This window comes from Rhinolophus ferrumequinum, chromosome 15 (assembly GCF_004115265.2).
Source record: "Rhinolophus ferrumequinum isolate MPI-CBG mRhiFer1 chromosome 15, mRhiFer1_v1.p, whole genome shotgun sequence".
Lineage (NCBI taxonomy): Eukaryota > Metazoa > Chordata > Mammalia > Chiroptera > Rhinolophidae > Rhinolophus > Rhinolophus ferrumequinum.
This window is the reverse complement of record NC_046298.1, coordinates 34,231,155-34,246,877: the sequence shown is the minus strand read 5'-3', so window position 1 is coordinate 34,246,877 and position 15,723 is coordinate 34,231,155. Positions and strand designations below refer to the sequence as shown.

The 15,723-nt window shown below is 39.4% G+C and overlaps 1 protein-coding gene across 1 annotated transcript in view; it reads left to right on the top strand.

Moving 5' to 3' along the window:
* Window positions 1–15,723, top strand: part of CEP89 (centrosomal protein 89) — a 67,416-nt gene that overhangs the window by 20,317 nt on the left and 31,376 nt on the right. The window contains exons 6-12 of the mRNA XM_033128931.1: window positions 106–134; window positions 851–893; window positions 3,184–3,402; window positions 5,093–5,235; window positions 10,580–10,630; window positions 10,795–10,878; window positions 12,829–12,932. Coding sequence (XP_032984822.1) covers window positions 106–134; window positions 851–893; window positions 3,184–3,402; window positions 5,093–5,235; window positions 10,580–10,630; window positions 10,795–10,878; window positions 12,829–12,932 — 673 coding nt within the window. The remainder of the gene's footprint in view (window positions 1–105; window positions 135–850; window positions 894–3,183; window positions 3,403–5,092; window positions 5,236–10,579; window positions 10,631–10,794; window positions 10,879–12,828; window positions 12,933–15,723) is intronic.

The following is a 15,723-nucleotide window of genomic DNA, read 5'->3' as shown; positions in this document are numbered from 1 at the left end:
TTTAGCCCATGTGTAGAAAGTGAGTTCCTGTGATTGTACTCTTCTGAGTTGTCAAATGTCTTTAATCTGCTTTAAATTTTTTCCCCCTCTTCTTTTTTTAATCAGATGATAAATATTCTGTTCTGAATTTAAAGGTAAGCTTATTTTTGTAAAAAACTGATTTTCTCAATAGACAGAATTTCCACCATAATTTTTAAACTACTTTTGTGATTTGTGGGGGAAAAGTCTTCCCTTAAGAGTTCTTTCCCATTGAATGTTTCTTTTTAAATACTTTAAAAACATGAAACTCATATTCACCATCGTTTAAAAATGAAAATAATGAGAGATTAGAAATCACTTACATAATTTGTGGAATGAATAGACAATAACTCATTTGCAAACATGGAAATAGTTCTAACTTGTTTTTAATTGTGCGATGTCATAGGAATTTAAAAATTAAACATTTCTCAGTAGAGTTAATTTATAACCTTATCTACTTTTTCAGCAGAAATTAGAAACTTAATATCAGACTGATGTGTAATGGAAAAATTAGCAAAAGTTCAAAGCCTTTTCTTTAAGTTTTGTATTGAAAAGCAAGATCTTATATGCTTTTCTCAGCACCTTGAACACATGCTTCTTTTGCGTATCCCAAGGAGAAAAGGCCTGGTTGGCGTTTGCTTTGTGCATCTCTGCTTAGCTCTTGCAGCCATATCACGTGCTTTAGATGTGAACTGATGGCCTGTTACTTGTGGGACATACATGTAAAGACATAGTGACTGAACTCACTGTGAAGCAGAATGGCAGGAAGGAAATTCACACAGAAGATGCTAAGACTCCTAATTCATTGCTCTCATGTTTTTTTCCCCCCTAGGATGAAAAACCACCATTATGTGAAAAACCTCCACCAACCCCAGGTATTTGCCTTTTGAATTTCATTATGATTACCCAGAATAATCTCACCTAAGATAAGGGTCATTTTTTTTTTTTCTTTCTGTAAAGGCTGCTGCTTCTGTCCCATTACTGGAATTGGGAAAAGGTAGCAATTGTTGAACTTCTGCCTTTGCCTCAAAAGAGAGGGTACAAACATTGAAACATTGGATGGCGGATGTATGTCCCCATGGGATGTGCTCAGATCCGGAGGGAGTACTGGGGGTAGGTCCCTGTGGGATGTGCTTAGATGTTGGGAGGGTGGGTATATGCAAATGAGGACTCTGCTCAGGGGCTGGAGGCAGAGTGTGAGGTCTAGAGATGCTTTCTGGGGTACTCTCCCCTATACCATTTGGGGAGCTTCAATAGCTTTTAAAGTGAATTTTGTAATGTTTTCCTGTTACTCCTCTCATCATTAGTCTGAAAATCGTATTGAGTATCAAGACTTTTAAGTCTATTCTTCATGTAGGACGGACTTAAGTTTCACCCATTCTAGCGTGGTGATTTTGGTGCTATATAGTGGGAAATTGCTAGGGCTCTAACTTCTAGCTCAGAGGCTCATTCAGCATTGTATATATTCTGCTACTCAGCCCTGCTTTGAATTTACATATTGATCAAAATGTTCATTTCCATGATTTCTATGGAGTATCGACAAGCATCTCTCTGAGAATATTAAATGTACTCATTCCAAAGTCTTGTAGTTTTGTGGCAGCCACTCACTCCTCTGTTATTTGACTTTGGTGCTTCCCTTGGCTCAGACACTGGATGGTTCTTAGTAGTGTGCCCACCTTGGTCCTTGAACGTCCCTGTTGGTCTGCCTGGGGATGCTATACCTGCTTACTGCAGGCTCCTCAGATGAGGAAACCAGCCAGGCTGCCAGTCCTACAGCCTGTCTTTAGTGAGTGACAGGGACAGGCAGAATGTGTGGCCAGTGGGGGTACGGGGAACCCTCTTCCTCCTTGTGTTCTCCAGCCTGCCCGGGCGTGCCCTGTCTCTCGGACCTCAGGGCCTGTATGTACTGCCTGTTGAGGGGCACGCATCTCTGCTGTTGTCTGCCCCATCTGGTGCTCTGATCAGACACCTCATCGGTTCTTTCCAGGCCACCTCATGTTCCCACTATCTGCCAGGGCACAGCATGCCAACCTTTTGTAGCTGACCTCTCTTGACCTACTTTAGGCTGCAGCTTCTGTCTTCAGTCTAATCTCAACTGTTTTCTTTCTGGGATTCCTGTGGTTCTCTTGTTCTCAGTGTAGTTGTGGAGTTAGTCATTTCTTAGCCTTTCTTTTCATGTTCTAGAAACTGGATATATGTATAGTAGGGGTTAGGAGAGGCTATCTGGAGCCACCAATCCCCTCCTTAGCCCTTGCCTGGCCCCTGGGGCATGTGCCAAGTCTACTGTCTGGAGCCACCAGCCCTCCCACCCTGTCTGCCCTCAGATGCTCTCTTCTGTTTCCACCTCCATCTGGATGTGTGCCCTGACCAGAGAGCCCAATGTAATTTTCACCTCCTTTGACATCTCTGAGCATATCTCCCCAAGAAACATCCCTCTCTCTTTTCCTCCAATCTTTCTTGCTTCCTTCTTAAAACCCTTTGTGATCTCTGGTTTGCTCCTATCCTGGGTCCTTCAGGTACTGCCCACATGCTGGTGGCTCCTGTCTCTGCAGCTGAGGTGCCATCAGAGCTTTGGGCTTGTGTCCTAAACTGAACTTCCCTTCCCTTGCTCCATTGTGTTCCTTGTGTGGCTAAGTGACTTCCAAACCACAGATCTTGAGGCTCATTCGCATTTTGCTTCTCCCTTTCTGCCCACACCCAGTCAGCCATTGAGCCCTGTTGAGTTAGGCCCTAGATCCTTCTCGCTGTCCCCACTGTAGTACTGCCCCTTGAAGCCCCTCTGTGCTGGGCCTCATTCCAGTTCACTGTCTTTACGGCTCGCCTGAGGGGTTCGTCTGAGAGTAGGACTTCTTCCTTTTCTCACCTCTGCCTAAAAGCCTTTCTGGCTCCTGATGGCCTCCACTCTGTATCTTATGATATGCAAGGGCCTCCCTTGGTTTCTGCCTCTCCCTCTGCCACCTCTTTTCCTGTCACCCACTATAGTCTCATCAGACCACTCATTTTTTCCTGTACCAGCATTCTCTTTTCAGGGCCCAAAGAACGTAGCACGAGGCCTGACATGAAGGAGTTGCTTACATGATTTTTCTAATAAAGTCTCGTGTAATTTCGATGTAAAATTGGAAATATCAGTTAATATTTTAAAACATTTTCCCTGTACCTTTTCAGATATAACTGGGAAAACACGTCAACGATGGATAGAAATGACCAAAGAAAATTTGGAGGAATTAAAAGAAGAAAATTTGCATCTGAACAGTACAAACCAGACCCTTACTCTTGAACTTAACGTAGTAAAACAAGCAATGAAAGAACTACAATTAAAACTTAAGAGAATAGCAGAAGAAAATAGAAAGCTGAAAGAGGCTGAGAGAGTACCCTCTCAGGAAGGTGGGGACAACTCTACAGTTCTTTTATTAAAGGAACAAACTGTACTCATTTTCTTACTTATTTTGAGTTAGTATTTTAGGTTACAATATTTGTTACATTAATATTAATATTTTTTGTTATAATATATTTGGTTCTTTCATTAATATCTTTATATTTGTTGAAATTGGATTTCATCTAGTATATCATTATTATTGTTATGCTAAAGAAATTCTTTTTTCCCCCCCCTTTTTCCACCTCCCCACCCCACATTCCGGTTCAAGCTGTTGTTTCTCAGTCTAGTTGTGTAGGACACAGCTCCCTGGTCCATGTTGGTATTATGAGCCTTGTGCTCTGCCCCAGCTGAGGCAGTGGTCGCTGGCTGGCTGCTCACACCAGCTCACGGTAGCTCTCGCCGGCTGCCGGCCACTCACACTGGCCACCAGCTGCTCACGGCAGCACACGGCAGCCCACACTGACCTCCGGCTGCTCACGGCAGCCCAGCTCCAGGGAGAGCTGTTGTTCACAATCTTAGCTGTAGAGGGCGCAGCTCACTGGCCCATGTGGGAATCGAACCGGCGACCTTGGTGTTAGGAGCACAGCGCTCCAACCGCCTGAGCCACCGGGCCGGCCCAAGAAATTCTAATACTTCTGAAATTTGATGCTTAGGAAAGTAACTTACATATATTTTGTATTAGTTTTTATCCCTCTGAGCAGCATATACAAGCGCCGTCTTCACCACATACTTACCAATGATGAGGATTGTATTTTTCTTGCTAGTTTGATAGGCACAAAAAAAGGGAATCCCATTTTAATTTGTATTTCTTTTATTACTGATGAGCTTGAATTTTTTTTCATATCTTTGTAGGTCATTTTCTTTTTTATAAATCTTCCCATTTAAAAATATTGAGCTACTTGGCCTTCTCTTATTGGTTTATGGGAGCTCTTTACATATTAAGAGTTTTAACCCTTGTCATGTATGTAGTATTTTCTCATTTTGATAATTTAGCTAAATCTATAGGATATTTTTCTTTCATTACTTATGCCCTTGTTGTCAAGTGCTTTTTACCTCTAAGGTTATATAAATAGTCACTACTGTTGTCTCTATACATGTATCTATTTACATAAGTCTAATATTATAGCCTGAAGAAAGATGATAAAGTTTTCTACATACACACCTTGCATATTTCTTGTCTTAGGCACATTTATTTCTAGATACTTTATATTATTTGTGTTATTACTTTGTGGGATCTATTTTCTATTATATTTTCTAATAGGACATTGCTATTATTTGGGAAGGTTGTTCCAATAAATTTTCCATTTATATTAGCTCTACCTGATTTCAGGAAAAGAAAAATTCCTTTTATTCTGTATGATTTGCAAGGCAAATATTTATATCTCATCAGAAGCAATGACTTTTCCAATCTGAAATTTTTATTTACCTTAATTGTACCTGGCAAAAATTTCCACAAACTTCCAAAACAGTGTTGATTATTCAGTGTTAAAAAACTTAGAAACTTTTATTCATTTATACCTATACAGTTTGTCATTCACTACCTTGTGAGCCTAAAAGGAAAAAAAGGCAGATTATTAACAATTTATGTAAAATTTTAATTTGTTACAAGTTCTTATAATATTAGTTGTTTTTCTTTCAATACTTTGCATTTTTATTTTGTTTAAAATATATTGAAATTTTAATTTTTTTTCCCAATAGTTGCTGCACCTGAATTACATTATCTAAGAAAACAAGCTCAAGAACTGGTGGATGAAAATGATGGGTTGAAAACGACTGTCCATCGTTTGAATGTAGAACTGAGTAGATATCAAACCAAATTCAGTGATTTATCCAAGGAAGAGGTAATGTTTCCAATTAAGAAAAATAACTTTTCAGATTTTTTTAGTCTTTTCTGTTGAATTTTTTTCTAACCATGAAGGGTTCATATTTATTATAATTTGTTATAAAAAGACACATACAAAGGACAGTCTTTCTAGGGACCTTTCTATTTCCTTCTTCTCTCTTTCCTTCCTTCCCTTTTTTCCTCCCTCCCTCCTTCTCTTCCTTCCTTTCTTTCTTACAACAAAGGCAATAAAGGCTCTTTTATCAAATTGGGACAAAGCAGGATTTTATATAAAGTAAAAGAGTGACAGTCCACGTCAGCTGCTCCATTCTCAGTCCCATTGCTCAAATTTACAGCTGTTTGTTTGTCAGTGCACTAACTTTCAAAAGAAAGCAGGCTAGTTTTTACAGGCCCCCAAATCACCCAGCTATGATAGCCAATGGGGCTTTTATTCACGAGACCCATATAGGACTATAGCAAACAAGCAGTTTTTAAATGGGCTCAGGAGCACCCCCCCTCCCCGCCCTGCCATACCCCTGTGACTATACACCCAAGTTCAGCACAAAGAGAGCAGGCAAGAATGACCATTTCCCAGTTTTTCCCTGGAAGGGGTATAGCTGCATACTTTCCCAGCTTTTGCCTGAGAGTCTGGCTTCTAATCTAGGTGCTCACTGCAGTCATTCTCCTTGGGACACTGGTGGGTCTTGGTACACCCTCAACTACTGGGAGCCACTAAGAATGAAGACAGTGGACAATCACAAAGGTTTGAAAGGCAACCAGGAGTCCCAACCAGGCTGATTAATAAGGTTCATCCCCTGTAAGACCATTCTGTCAAGACTGGGAGAAGTGGCTGTTTTATGTAATGCACAAACACCAACACAGTTGGGGAAAATGAAGGAAAAAAGGAATATGTTTCAAAGAGAAGAACAAATCTCCGGAAACCAGTTTTAATGAAATGGAGGTAAGTGATATGCTGACTGAATAGAGAGTTCAAAGTAACAGTCATAACGATGCTCATCAAGGTCAGGAATACAATGTATGAACAAATGAGAATGTCAACAAGAGACAGAAAATATAAACAGGCACCAAACAGAAATCATAAACCTGAAGAGTACAATCACTGAACTAAAAAAGTCAACAGAGGGGTTCCACAGCAGACTATAGCAAATGGAATTAAGGATCAGCAAACTCAAAAACAGGGCAGTGGAATTCATTCAATTAGAGGTTCAAAAAGGAGGAAAAAATGAAAAAGAGTGAAGATAAGGGATTTACGGAACTCCATCAAGCAGAGGACTATACACGTTGTAGAGGTCTCAGAAGAAGAAAGAGACAGAAAGCTTATCAAAGAAATAATGGCTGAAAACTTCCCTAACCTGGAGAAAGAAACAGATATCCAGATTTAGGAAGTCCAGGGTACCAAATGAGATTAAACTATAGAGACCCACACCAAAACACATTATCATTAATTGTCAAAAGTTAAAAACAAAAGAGAATCTTAAAAAGAGCAAGAGAAAAATAATTCACATACAAGGGAACCTCCATAAGACCATCAGTGGATTTTTCAGCGGAAACTTTGCAAGCCATAAGGAGGTTGGATGATATATTCAAAGTGCTGAAAGAAAAAAAGATTCTGCCAACCAAGAATACACTACCTGATAATTTTATTCTTCAGAACTGAAGAAGAGATAAAGTGTTTTCCAGACAAATGAAACCTGAAGGAGATCATAACCAGCAGACCAGCCTTATAAATGTTAAAGGGAATTTTTCAAGCTGAAAAGAGTGGATGTTAATTAGTAATAAAAGCATATGAAAGTATAAAACTTACTAGTAAAGGTAAATGTATAGCTAAATTCAGAACACTCTAATATAATGTTGGTGGGTAAATCCTTATTATTCTAGCATAAAGGTTAAAGACAAGAAGTATTCAAAATAACTGTATAATAATTTATTAATAGATACACAAAAAAAGATATAAGTTGTGATATCAAAAACAAAATATGGGGTTAGTGGTAAATATGTAGAGCTTTTGTATATTTAGTATGTACCAAGACCCACCAGTGTCCCAACAAGGGTGATTATAGTCAACACCTATATACAGACTGATTTTAAGCTCGCAGTTAAGTTATTATTAACTTAAAATAAATTCTTATGTTTTGTGTAAGATAAATGGTAATCACAAAGCAAAAAACTATAGTAGGTGTACACAAAAGAAAAAAAGAAAGGAATCAAGAATCAAAGCATATCACTACAGAAAATCATCAAATCACAAAGGAAGAGAGTAAGAAAGGAACTACAAAACAACCAAAAAACAATGAAAAAAATGGCAATTAAAAAGTCCATACTTATCAATAATTTCTTTAAGTGAAAGGACTAAATATTCCAATAGAAAGATAATGGCAAAATGGATTAAAAAAGAAAAATAAGACCCAACTGTATGCTGCCTACAGAAGACTCAATAAAGACACACATAGACTAAAAGTAAAGGGATGGAAAAATATATTCAATGCAAAAGGAAGCCAAAAGAAAGCAGGGGCAGCTATATTTAGGCAAAGTAGACTTTAAGTCAAAACTGTAATAAGAGACAAAGAAGGTTTTTATAAAATGATAAAGGAGTCACTATATCAAGAAAATATAACAATTGTAAATATTTATGCACCCAACACCAGAGCACCTAAATATATAAAGCAAATGTTAACAACTGAAGAGAGAAATAGACTGCAATAATAGTAGGAGACTTCAGTACCCCAACAATAGATCATTCAGACAGAACATCAAGAGGGAAATATTGGACTTGAGCTACATGTTAGACCAGATGGACCTAATAAAGAACTTTTCATCCAACAGCAGTAGAATACACATTCTTCTCAAGTGCACATGGAACATTCGCTGGGATAGATTGTACATTAGGACACAAAACAAGTCTTAATAAATTTAAGAAGATTGAAATCATATCAAGGATTGTTTCTAACCACAATCAGTAAATGTGATACACCACATTAAATGAAGAATAAGAATCATGATCATTTCAATAGATGCAGAAAAAGCATTTGACAAACTTCAACACCCTTTCATGATAAAAACTCAACAAAGTGGGTATAAAAGGACCATAACGTCAATGTTAGCTCACAGCTAACATCATACTCAACAGTGAAAAGCTGAAAGCCGTAAGATCAGAAATAAGGCAAGGATGCCTATTACCACTTTTATTCAGCATTAATACTGTAAGTCCTAGCCAGGGCATTTAGGGAAGAAAAAGATACAAAAGACATCCAGTCCAGAAAGGAAGAAGTAAAATGGTCTGTGCTGATGACATGGTATCATATTTATATAGAAAATCCTAAAGACTCTACCAAAAACTGTTAGAACTAATAAATACAGTATAGTTGCAGATACAAAATCAATATACAAAAATAAGTTGTGTTTCTATACACTAACAAACTATTGGAAAGAGGTGTTAAGAAAACAATCCCATTTATAGTCGCATCAAAAAGAATGAAATATTTAGGAATGGATTTAACTAAAGAGTTGAAAGATCTGTACACTGAAATCTATAAAACATTGACGAAAGAAATTGAAGAAGACAAATGGAAAGATGTGCTGTTCATGAATTGGGAAAATTAATACTGTTAAAATGTCCATACTATCCAAAGTGAGCTACAGATTCACTGCAATCCCTATCAAAATTCTAATGGCATTTTTCACAGAAATAGATAAAACAATACTAAAACTCTTTATGGAACCACAAGACACAGAATAGCCAAAGCAATCTTCAGAAAGAACAAAACTGGAGGCATTACACTTCCTGATTTCAAACTACATTACAAAGCTATGGTAATCAAAATAATATGGTATTGGCATAAAAACAGGCACACAGATCAATGGAACAGAATAGAGGGCCCAGGAATAAACCCATGCATATATGGTCAATTTGTTTTCGATAAAGGAGCCAAGGATATACAACGAATAGAGAGGATAGTTCTTCAATAAACGGTGTTGGGAAAACTGGATATCCTCAAGCAAAGGAATTAAACTGAACCCTTATCTTATACCACACACAAAAATCAACTCAAAATGGATTAAAGATCAAAAGACCTGAAACCATAAAACTTGACATTGGCCTTGGCAATGTTTTTGTATTTGATACCACAAGCAAAGACAACAAAAGCAAAAATTAACAAATGGGACTTCATCAAAATAAAAATCTTCTGTACAGCAAAATAACCATGAACAAAATTAAAAGGTAGCCCATGCAATGGGAGAAAATATTTGCAAACCACATGTTCAGTAAGGGGTTAACATCCAAAATATACATGCAACTCATGTAACTCCATAGCACAAAAAGAAATAACCCGATTTTTAAAATGGGTAAAGGATGTGAATAGGAATTTTTCCAAAGAAGACATACAAATGGCCAGTGGGTACATGAAAAAGTGCTCAACACTACTAATTGGGGAAATGCAAATGAAAACCACAGAGAGAGAGAGAGCACCTCATACCTGTTAGAATATCTGTTATCAAAAAGACAAGAGACAAATGCTGGGCATGGATGTGGAGAAAAGGGAAAGCTCGTACATCGTTGATGGGAATGTGAATTGGTACAGTCACAATGGAAAACAGTATGGAGGTTCCTCAGGAAATTAAAAATAGGACTGCCAGATGGTTTAGCAACGCCACGTCTGCATATATATCCAAAGGAAACAAAACCACTATCTTGAAAACGTGCCTGTATTCCCATGCTTATTGCATCATTATTCGCATTAGCTACGGTATGGAAATATTCTGTTTTTATTGACCTATAAATGGATAAAGAAAATGTGATACATATGATTTATAATACATGTATGATTTTTCAAATATATGCATAGATATAATAGAATATTCAGCCTTTAAAAAGAAGGCAGTTCTGCCATTTGCTACATGATGAACCTGGAAGACATTATGCTAAGTGACATAAGCCAGACAGATACTGCACAGTAATCATTTCTATGTGGACTCTTAATAAAAAACAAAAAACAGAAAAACAGTGGAACTCATAGAAAATAGGTGAATTTTGAATGTTGTTTGTAGTTAGAATATAGTATATCACTGGCGATTTCTTAATTTTTGTGGTTTTACTGTGGTTGAGTAAGTGAGTGTTTTTGTTTTTAGGAAACATACACTGAAGTATTATGGGAAAAGGGGCTCTATTATCTGCAACTTTTAAATATTTCAGAAGAAATTTTTCATATAGCTATATATATGTGTCTATACATACATATAGATGCGTAGATTGCTAACGTATGGTCTAGATTAAGAACATTTAAGGCTTGACATTTCAGAGGAAGTATAATTTAATTTGTCTTCAAAATGTGTTTGGTTTTTAGAGTGTAAATATTGAAGGCCTCCCATCAAAGGGCCCTATACCACCCTGGTTGGTAAGTGAAAGTTATTTAATTTCAGACCCATGTTTTCTGGGCTATGTTTGAATAGCTATTCAGATCCATTCCAAATGAAGTGGATTTTCTCACCTTTTAAAAAATTTCCTGACTGTATTTAGATGTAAGAAATATATTAACCTTCTTTACTCCATTATTTTCAGTTGGATATAAAGTATCTGTCACCCTTGTTGCTGGCTTATGAAGACAGAATGAAAGAGAAGGATGAGCTCATTGCCACTCTTCAGGTAGGTTGGCAAATGTCTCAGAAGAGACAAAATTTCCAAAAAATAAGACCGTTTCAAACTTTGAAGAAACATTTTGAAGGTAAATATGCCCAACGTCTAGTAGGTAGTCAAGTGTTTGTTAAAGGAAGGAAAGGAGAAAGGAAGGGAGGAGTGTAGCAGGGTAGGAAGGAGGGAGAGAAGGAAGGGGAGGCAGGAAGGGAGTGACCAGCGGAGCAGGAGGGGTGGGCAGGGACGGATGGGGTGGAGGGAGGTGTGGAGGGAGGGGGTGGTGCTGCATTGGAAGTTTCCCAGACAGGCAGCCCCGTGTGGCTGGAATCTCAGGGTGCAGAGAAGGCAGAGTGGGAGGCTCTCCTTTACTGGTACTCTGCAGCTGCAGACATCACTGTTAGAAGGGACATTTGGGCAGACAGGAAAAGGTAGTGGGCCAGGTATATTTTAGACAGACTTACATGCTTCTTCGTTCTGTGAAGAGCTGACGCCAGAGAAGTCCAATTATTGAGCTGTTGGAAGCGGTGAGGAAGTGAGGTTTCTATTCATTTCTGCCGTGTTCACCTGTTTTATGGGAATGGCTTCTGGCAGCAGAACTCATTTTAATTACACAGGAGACCAAGGCTGTGCAGGTACTGTAATTATGTCCAGGCCTTTCCATGCCGCATGCCTCTATGTTTCTCATTTACATGGCCAAAGAGATCTCTGGAATTGGAAGGATCCAGGGAGAGAAGTGTTGGTTTTTCTGGGATCCCCACCTGAAAGAGTCTCTTAAGAGTCACCCAGCCTGTTCTTACTACGTTATCCCATGTACATGGCCCATGTAGTGCAGTTTTGAATATTTTCTTCTAGACTTCCTGTTGGACACAATTTTTTAAGAGGATGAATTAATCTTATACTAATTGATTAATATCAATCCTAATACAATTACTAATTTGGTGCTCCTTCTAAAATAGGTCAGGAAACATTTTCTATAAAGGGCTTTGCGGGCCATGCAGTCTCTGTTTTGCAACTACTCAGCTCTGCTGTCATAACATGAAAGCAGCCGTAGACAACATGTAAACAAACGGGCATGTCCATGTTCCAATAAAACTTTATTTACCAAACAGATGGCTGGCCTGTGGGCTCTAGTTTGCCTGACCCCTGTTCTGAAAAAGAGCCAGTGGACTGCCTGCAAGTGGGAGTGTGTCTGGGCAGAAAAGTGAGGAGAAGTTACTTGGCATTATTGTTTAAAGTTAAGCATAAATGACGGGTGGCTGGGAGACATCAATTTAGAAGCATCCCAGAATCAATATTGGCACCTAAGATTCTCACTGGCAGGAGACACTGAAGCTGGCCAAAGGGCTGGCTGAGAAAAGCTGTGATGGGGGAGACCCAGCTGCAGCGCTGCAAACACAGACTTAGGCATCCAAAACAGCAGACTGAGCAATAGTCGTTGAGTTGGGCCTAATGACTGATGAAGCTGTGCTGACGCATGGCTTTCAGAGAGTTTCTCGTGAATGTAATGGGGCCAAGTTTGGAGCCTCCAACTCCTACGCTATCTAATCTCTTGAAAAGTTCTTAATTTTATTGAAAAAGCTCCATTTTATCCTCCAACGTCTTTAGAGGAAACATTACAGTGTTTACAAGCATCTCTACTTTTCTTATCCCCCTTTGTACCTTTGAAGTATTTGGCAGTCACAGGAACATGTTATAACGTTAGGAATTGAATGTTTAAAACTTGAGGTTTGGTGTCCCTTGTAATACTCAGCCTCATAGTTTCCCCTCGTGTTTTCTCACTAGACTCTGAGCTCCTTGAGGACAGACACTTGGTGCTGGCACCGAGTTCCGGGCTACTGACACTGTGAGGCTTTGCTAAAAAAGCTACTAACATTTGATTTTCACCACAACACCACCACTAGAACTAAGAAACGCAGATATGTGTGTACGTGGGCATTACAATTTATGTACATTTTATTTCAGGAGGAAATGAGAATATTCAGGATGCGAGTCCAAGAAGTGGTGAAAGAAAATGAAGAATTGCACCAGCAATTAAATAAGAGTAGTCCTGTGACCAGTGAGGATTGGCAAGTAGTGTGGTGTTTCTAGTATTTTACTAAGTTAAAAAATGATAATAGTAGGAATACATTTTATCACATCATCAAGTACATTTTCTTTTTAAACTAAAATATTTTAAGGGATAGTTTCTAAGAAATTAATAAGGTACAATGGAATCCTAGTAATTTATTCTAAACTTGTATTTTAAAGATTATTGTAAACATTCTCAATAAGTTTTTTAAACCTGAAAGCTATATTTGCTGCCCTCATTTTTATTTCTTGAGGTGGTATTTTTCTGGGGTGCTTTTCCCATCCCAGACCTATTGGATTGCATCATTTCTTAGACCCCTCTGATCATTCCCAGGGCTTTAGAATAGAAAGCTCAGGGAAAAAAAAAAAGAAAGAAAGAAAGAAAGGGAAAGAAGGGAAGGAAGGGAAGGAAGGAAGGAAGGAAGCCCAGGATGAGGCTCAGTGCAGCCAGCCCCCCTCAGCCCTGCTCTGTGATTCCATTCCTTGACAGCTGAGTGTTGCCTCACTTCTGTCCTGGTGTCAATGCTTCTCCCTTCCCCTGAAATGCCCCCTCCCGCACTCCTACCTATCCGTTAGGGACCCGCTCAAGACACTGGTCGGTAGTTCTCCCTGTAGGTAGAGTTAATTGCCTTCTTGTCTCAGTTTCTGACATAACCCTAAACACACCCTGTTCTGGTAACTGCCATGCAGCGCCTGCCTGTGTGCCACACTTCTGTGTCCCTCTTCTCCTTTGTGAGTTCCTCAAGGGCAGGGGCCATGTCCTGTTCACCCATACAGCAGCAACAACTGCCTTTTTTTGATGAATTCGAGAAAGTAAATGTCTTCAGAAGTCTAAAGGCAATATCCAGACAAGAGTAAGAAAGCAAAAATTATGCAGATGTATCTTTTTTGCCTTGGGGAGGGATGTTATAGGTGTTTTTTTTTTAATGTGTTAACATCACTGAAAAAAATGAAGTGTTTTCCGTATGTGATATTCAGAAATTTGGAATCGAGTCAAGAGCATCCTCACGGGTAGACTGGTCCTCCCTAACTGTGATCACTGATGAATCCGTTGGGACCCATCTGGGCAGCTGCTGGGTCTCACTGTACTGTGTGTGGCTTCCCCTGTCGAACTTGAATTTTCTTCTGTCAGGTTTCCTAGTGTGTCCCCCTTCAAACCCTCCTTGAGTAGTTCTCCGGAAAGCAGGTCAGTTAGACTGAGCCTCACGTGCCTCCAGGAGTCCTCGTGAGAACCTGGAATCTCAGATTCTTTCCCTAACCTTGTGTATAGCTGTAAGTCAAACCTCCTTACTTTTTCCGTAAAATAAAAATACATGAACTAAAGAGAAGAAAGACCCTGCTTTTAAACCCACGTGTCCAGTGTTTCCCGATCCTGTGTTTATCGGGGTTTGAAATTTGCACCCGGCTGTGGTGTGGTGGCCTGTGACATGGGAAGGGAGCTGTTAGGTCTGTGGTGCCTGTTGAGGTTCGGCCCCCCACTTCCGTGGAGTTGACTGACCTCCAGCTGGCCGAGGGGTCCCGTCTGGGCTCTGGAGCCACTCCCGAAGCCCCTCACAGTTGTGCCCTGCTCTGCACCTCTTTGACTGCTGCTCATTGTACCTGCACAGGTGTGAGGTACAGTACACGCCTGCCAGGTCCTCAGGCGTGACACTGACGTCACACAGGAGAAGCTTTCTCCTTAGCTCCAAGTGAAGTTCGATGAACTTCTGGGCTGCGACTAAACTCTCCGCATTCCTTTTCCTAACTCCCCCTGACCAGTTGGGCAACCTCAGGCTCGGTCTGTGCTAAACGAAATCTGAGGTTTTCAACTCTTACAAGAATGGGGAATCCCTTTCATTTAAAAAAGAAAAGAAGGAAGGGAGGGAGGTAGGGAAGGTAAGAAGAAGAAAGAAGGAGGGAGAGAGGAAAGAAAAAAAGAGAGGGAGGGAGGAAAAAACTATGTCTTATGAGAAAGTCCAAAACATAAAACAGATGAAGTGGAGCTGCTCTGTGCGAGGCAGGAGTGAGGAGACTGGAGCTGACCCCCCTGGGCAGATGATAGCCGTCTCCTTCCCACGGGTGTGGGGAGCTGGTAGGGACACCTCCAGGGTGCCAAGGAGATAGCTAGTGCACAGCCACTGTCAGAATGAATAATGGCTATAATAGCTTGATTCCGTTCATCTTGTTTCTCTCCTACTTCCACCTCATTTTTGAATTTAAAGTGGAAAATTGAGACAGTTTACTGGTTTATAGTGTACGTTGCATGGTTAACATTTATCTAGATTTCTAAGGTCCTTTCAGCTCATTCCAATTAGAATTTGCAATCATGAAGGTTAAGCGGAGTTGGAATTCACTTAGCACCATCTGTAAGGAAAGGGTTTGCTCGTAGTGAAATTAGGCTGAGGAGTCTTGGTCCAGTTTAAGTAATTGTCCAAAGGCTTTTAATAAAGCTATGTGGTGTGTTGTTGTTTTTTTGACAAATATGCTACTTATTACAACTGAGTACTTTTTAATTAAAATAGGAACTTTATAAATTCTTTAAAAATATTATATACTGTGTGTGGGAATTGGGAGTTTACATAAATGAAACAAGACTGGCCATTTGATAATTGTTCAAGCTGGGTGTTCTTTCTACTTAAGTATATATTTGAGATTTTACATTTCAAAAAGTCACTGAAGAAGTTCATAGTTCAAACTTCATTACTGTCCTTTCCCCCAATTTAATGCAAATGGCAAGATTAATTGTGAATAACATGTTTAGCATTAAAACATGTCCAGATATTCATTACCTACAACACATCAATTGCTTTC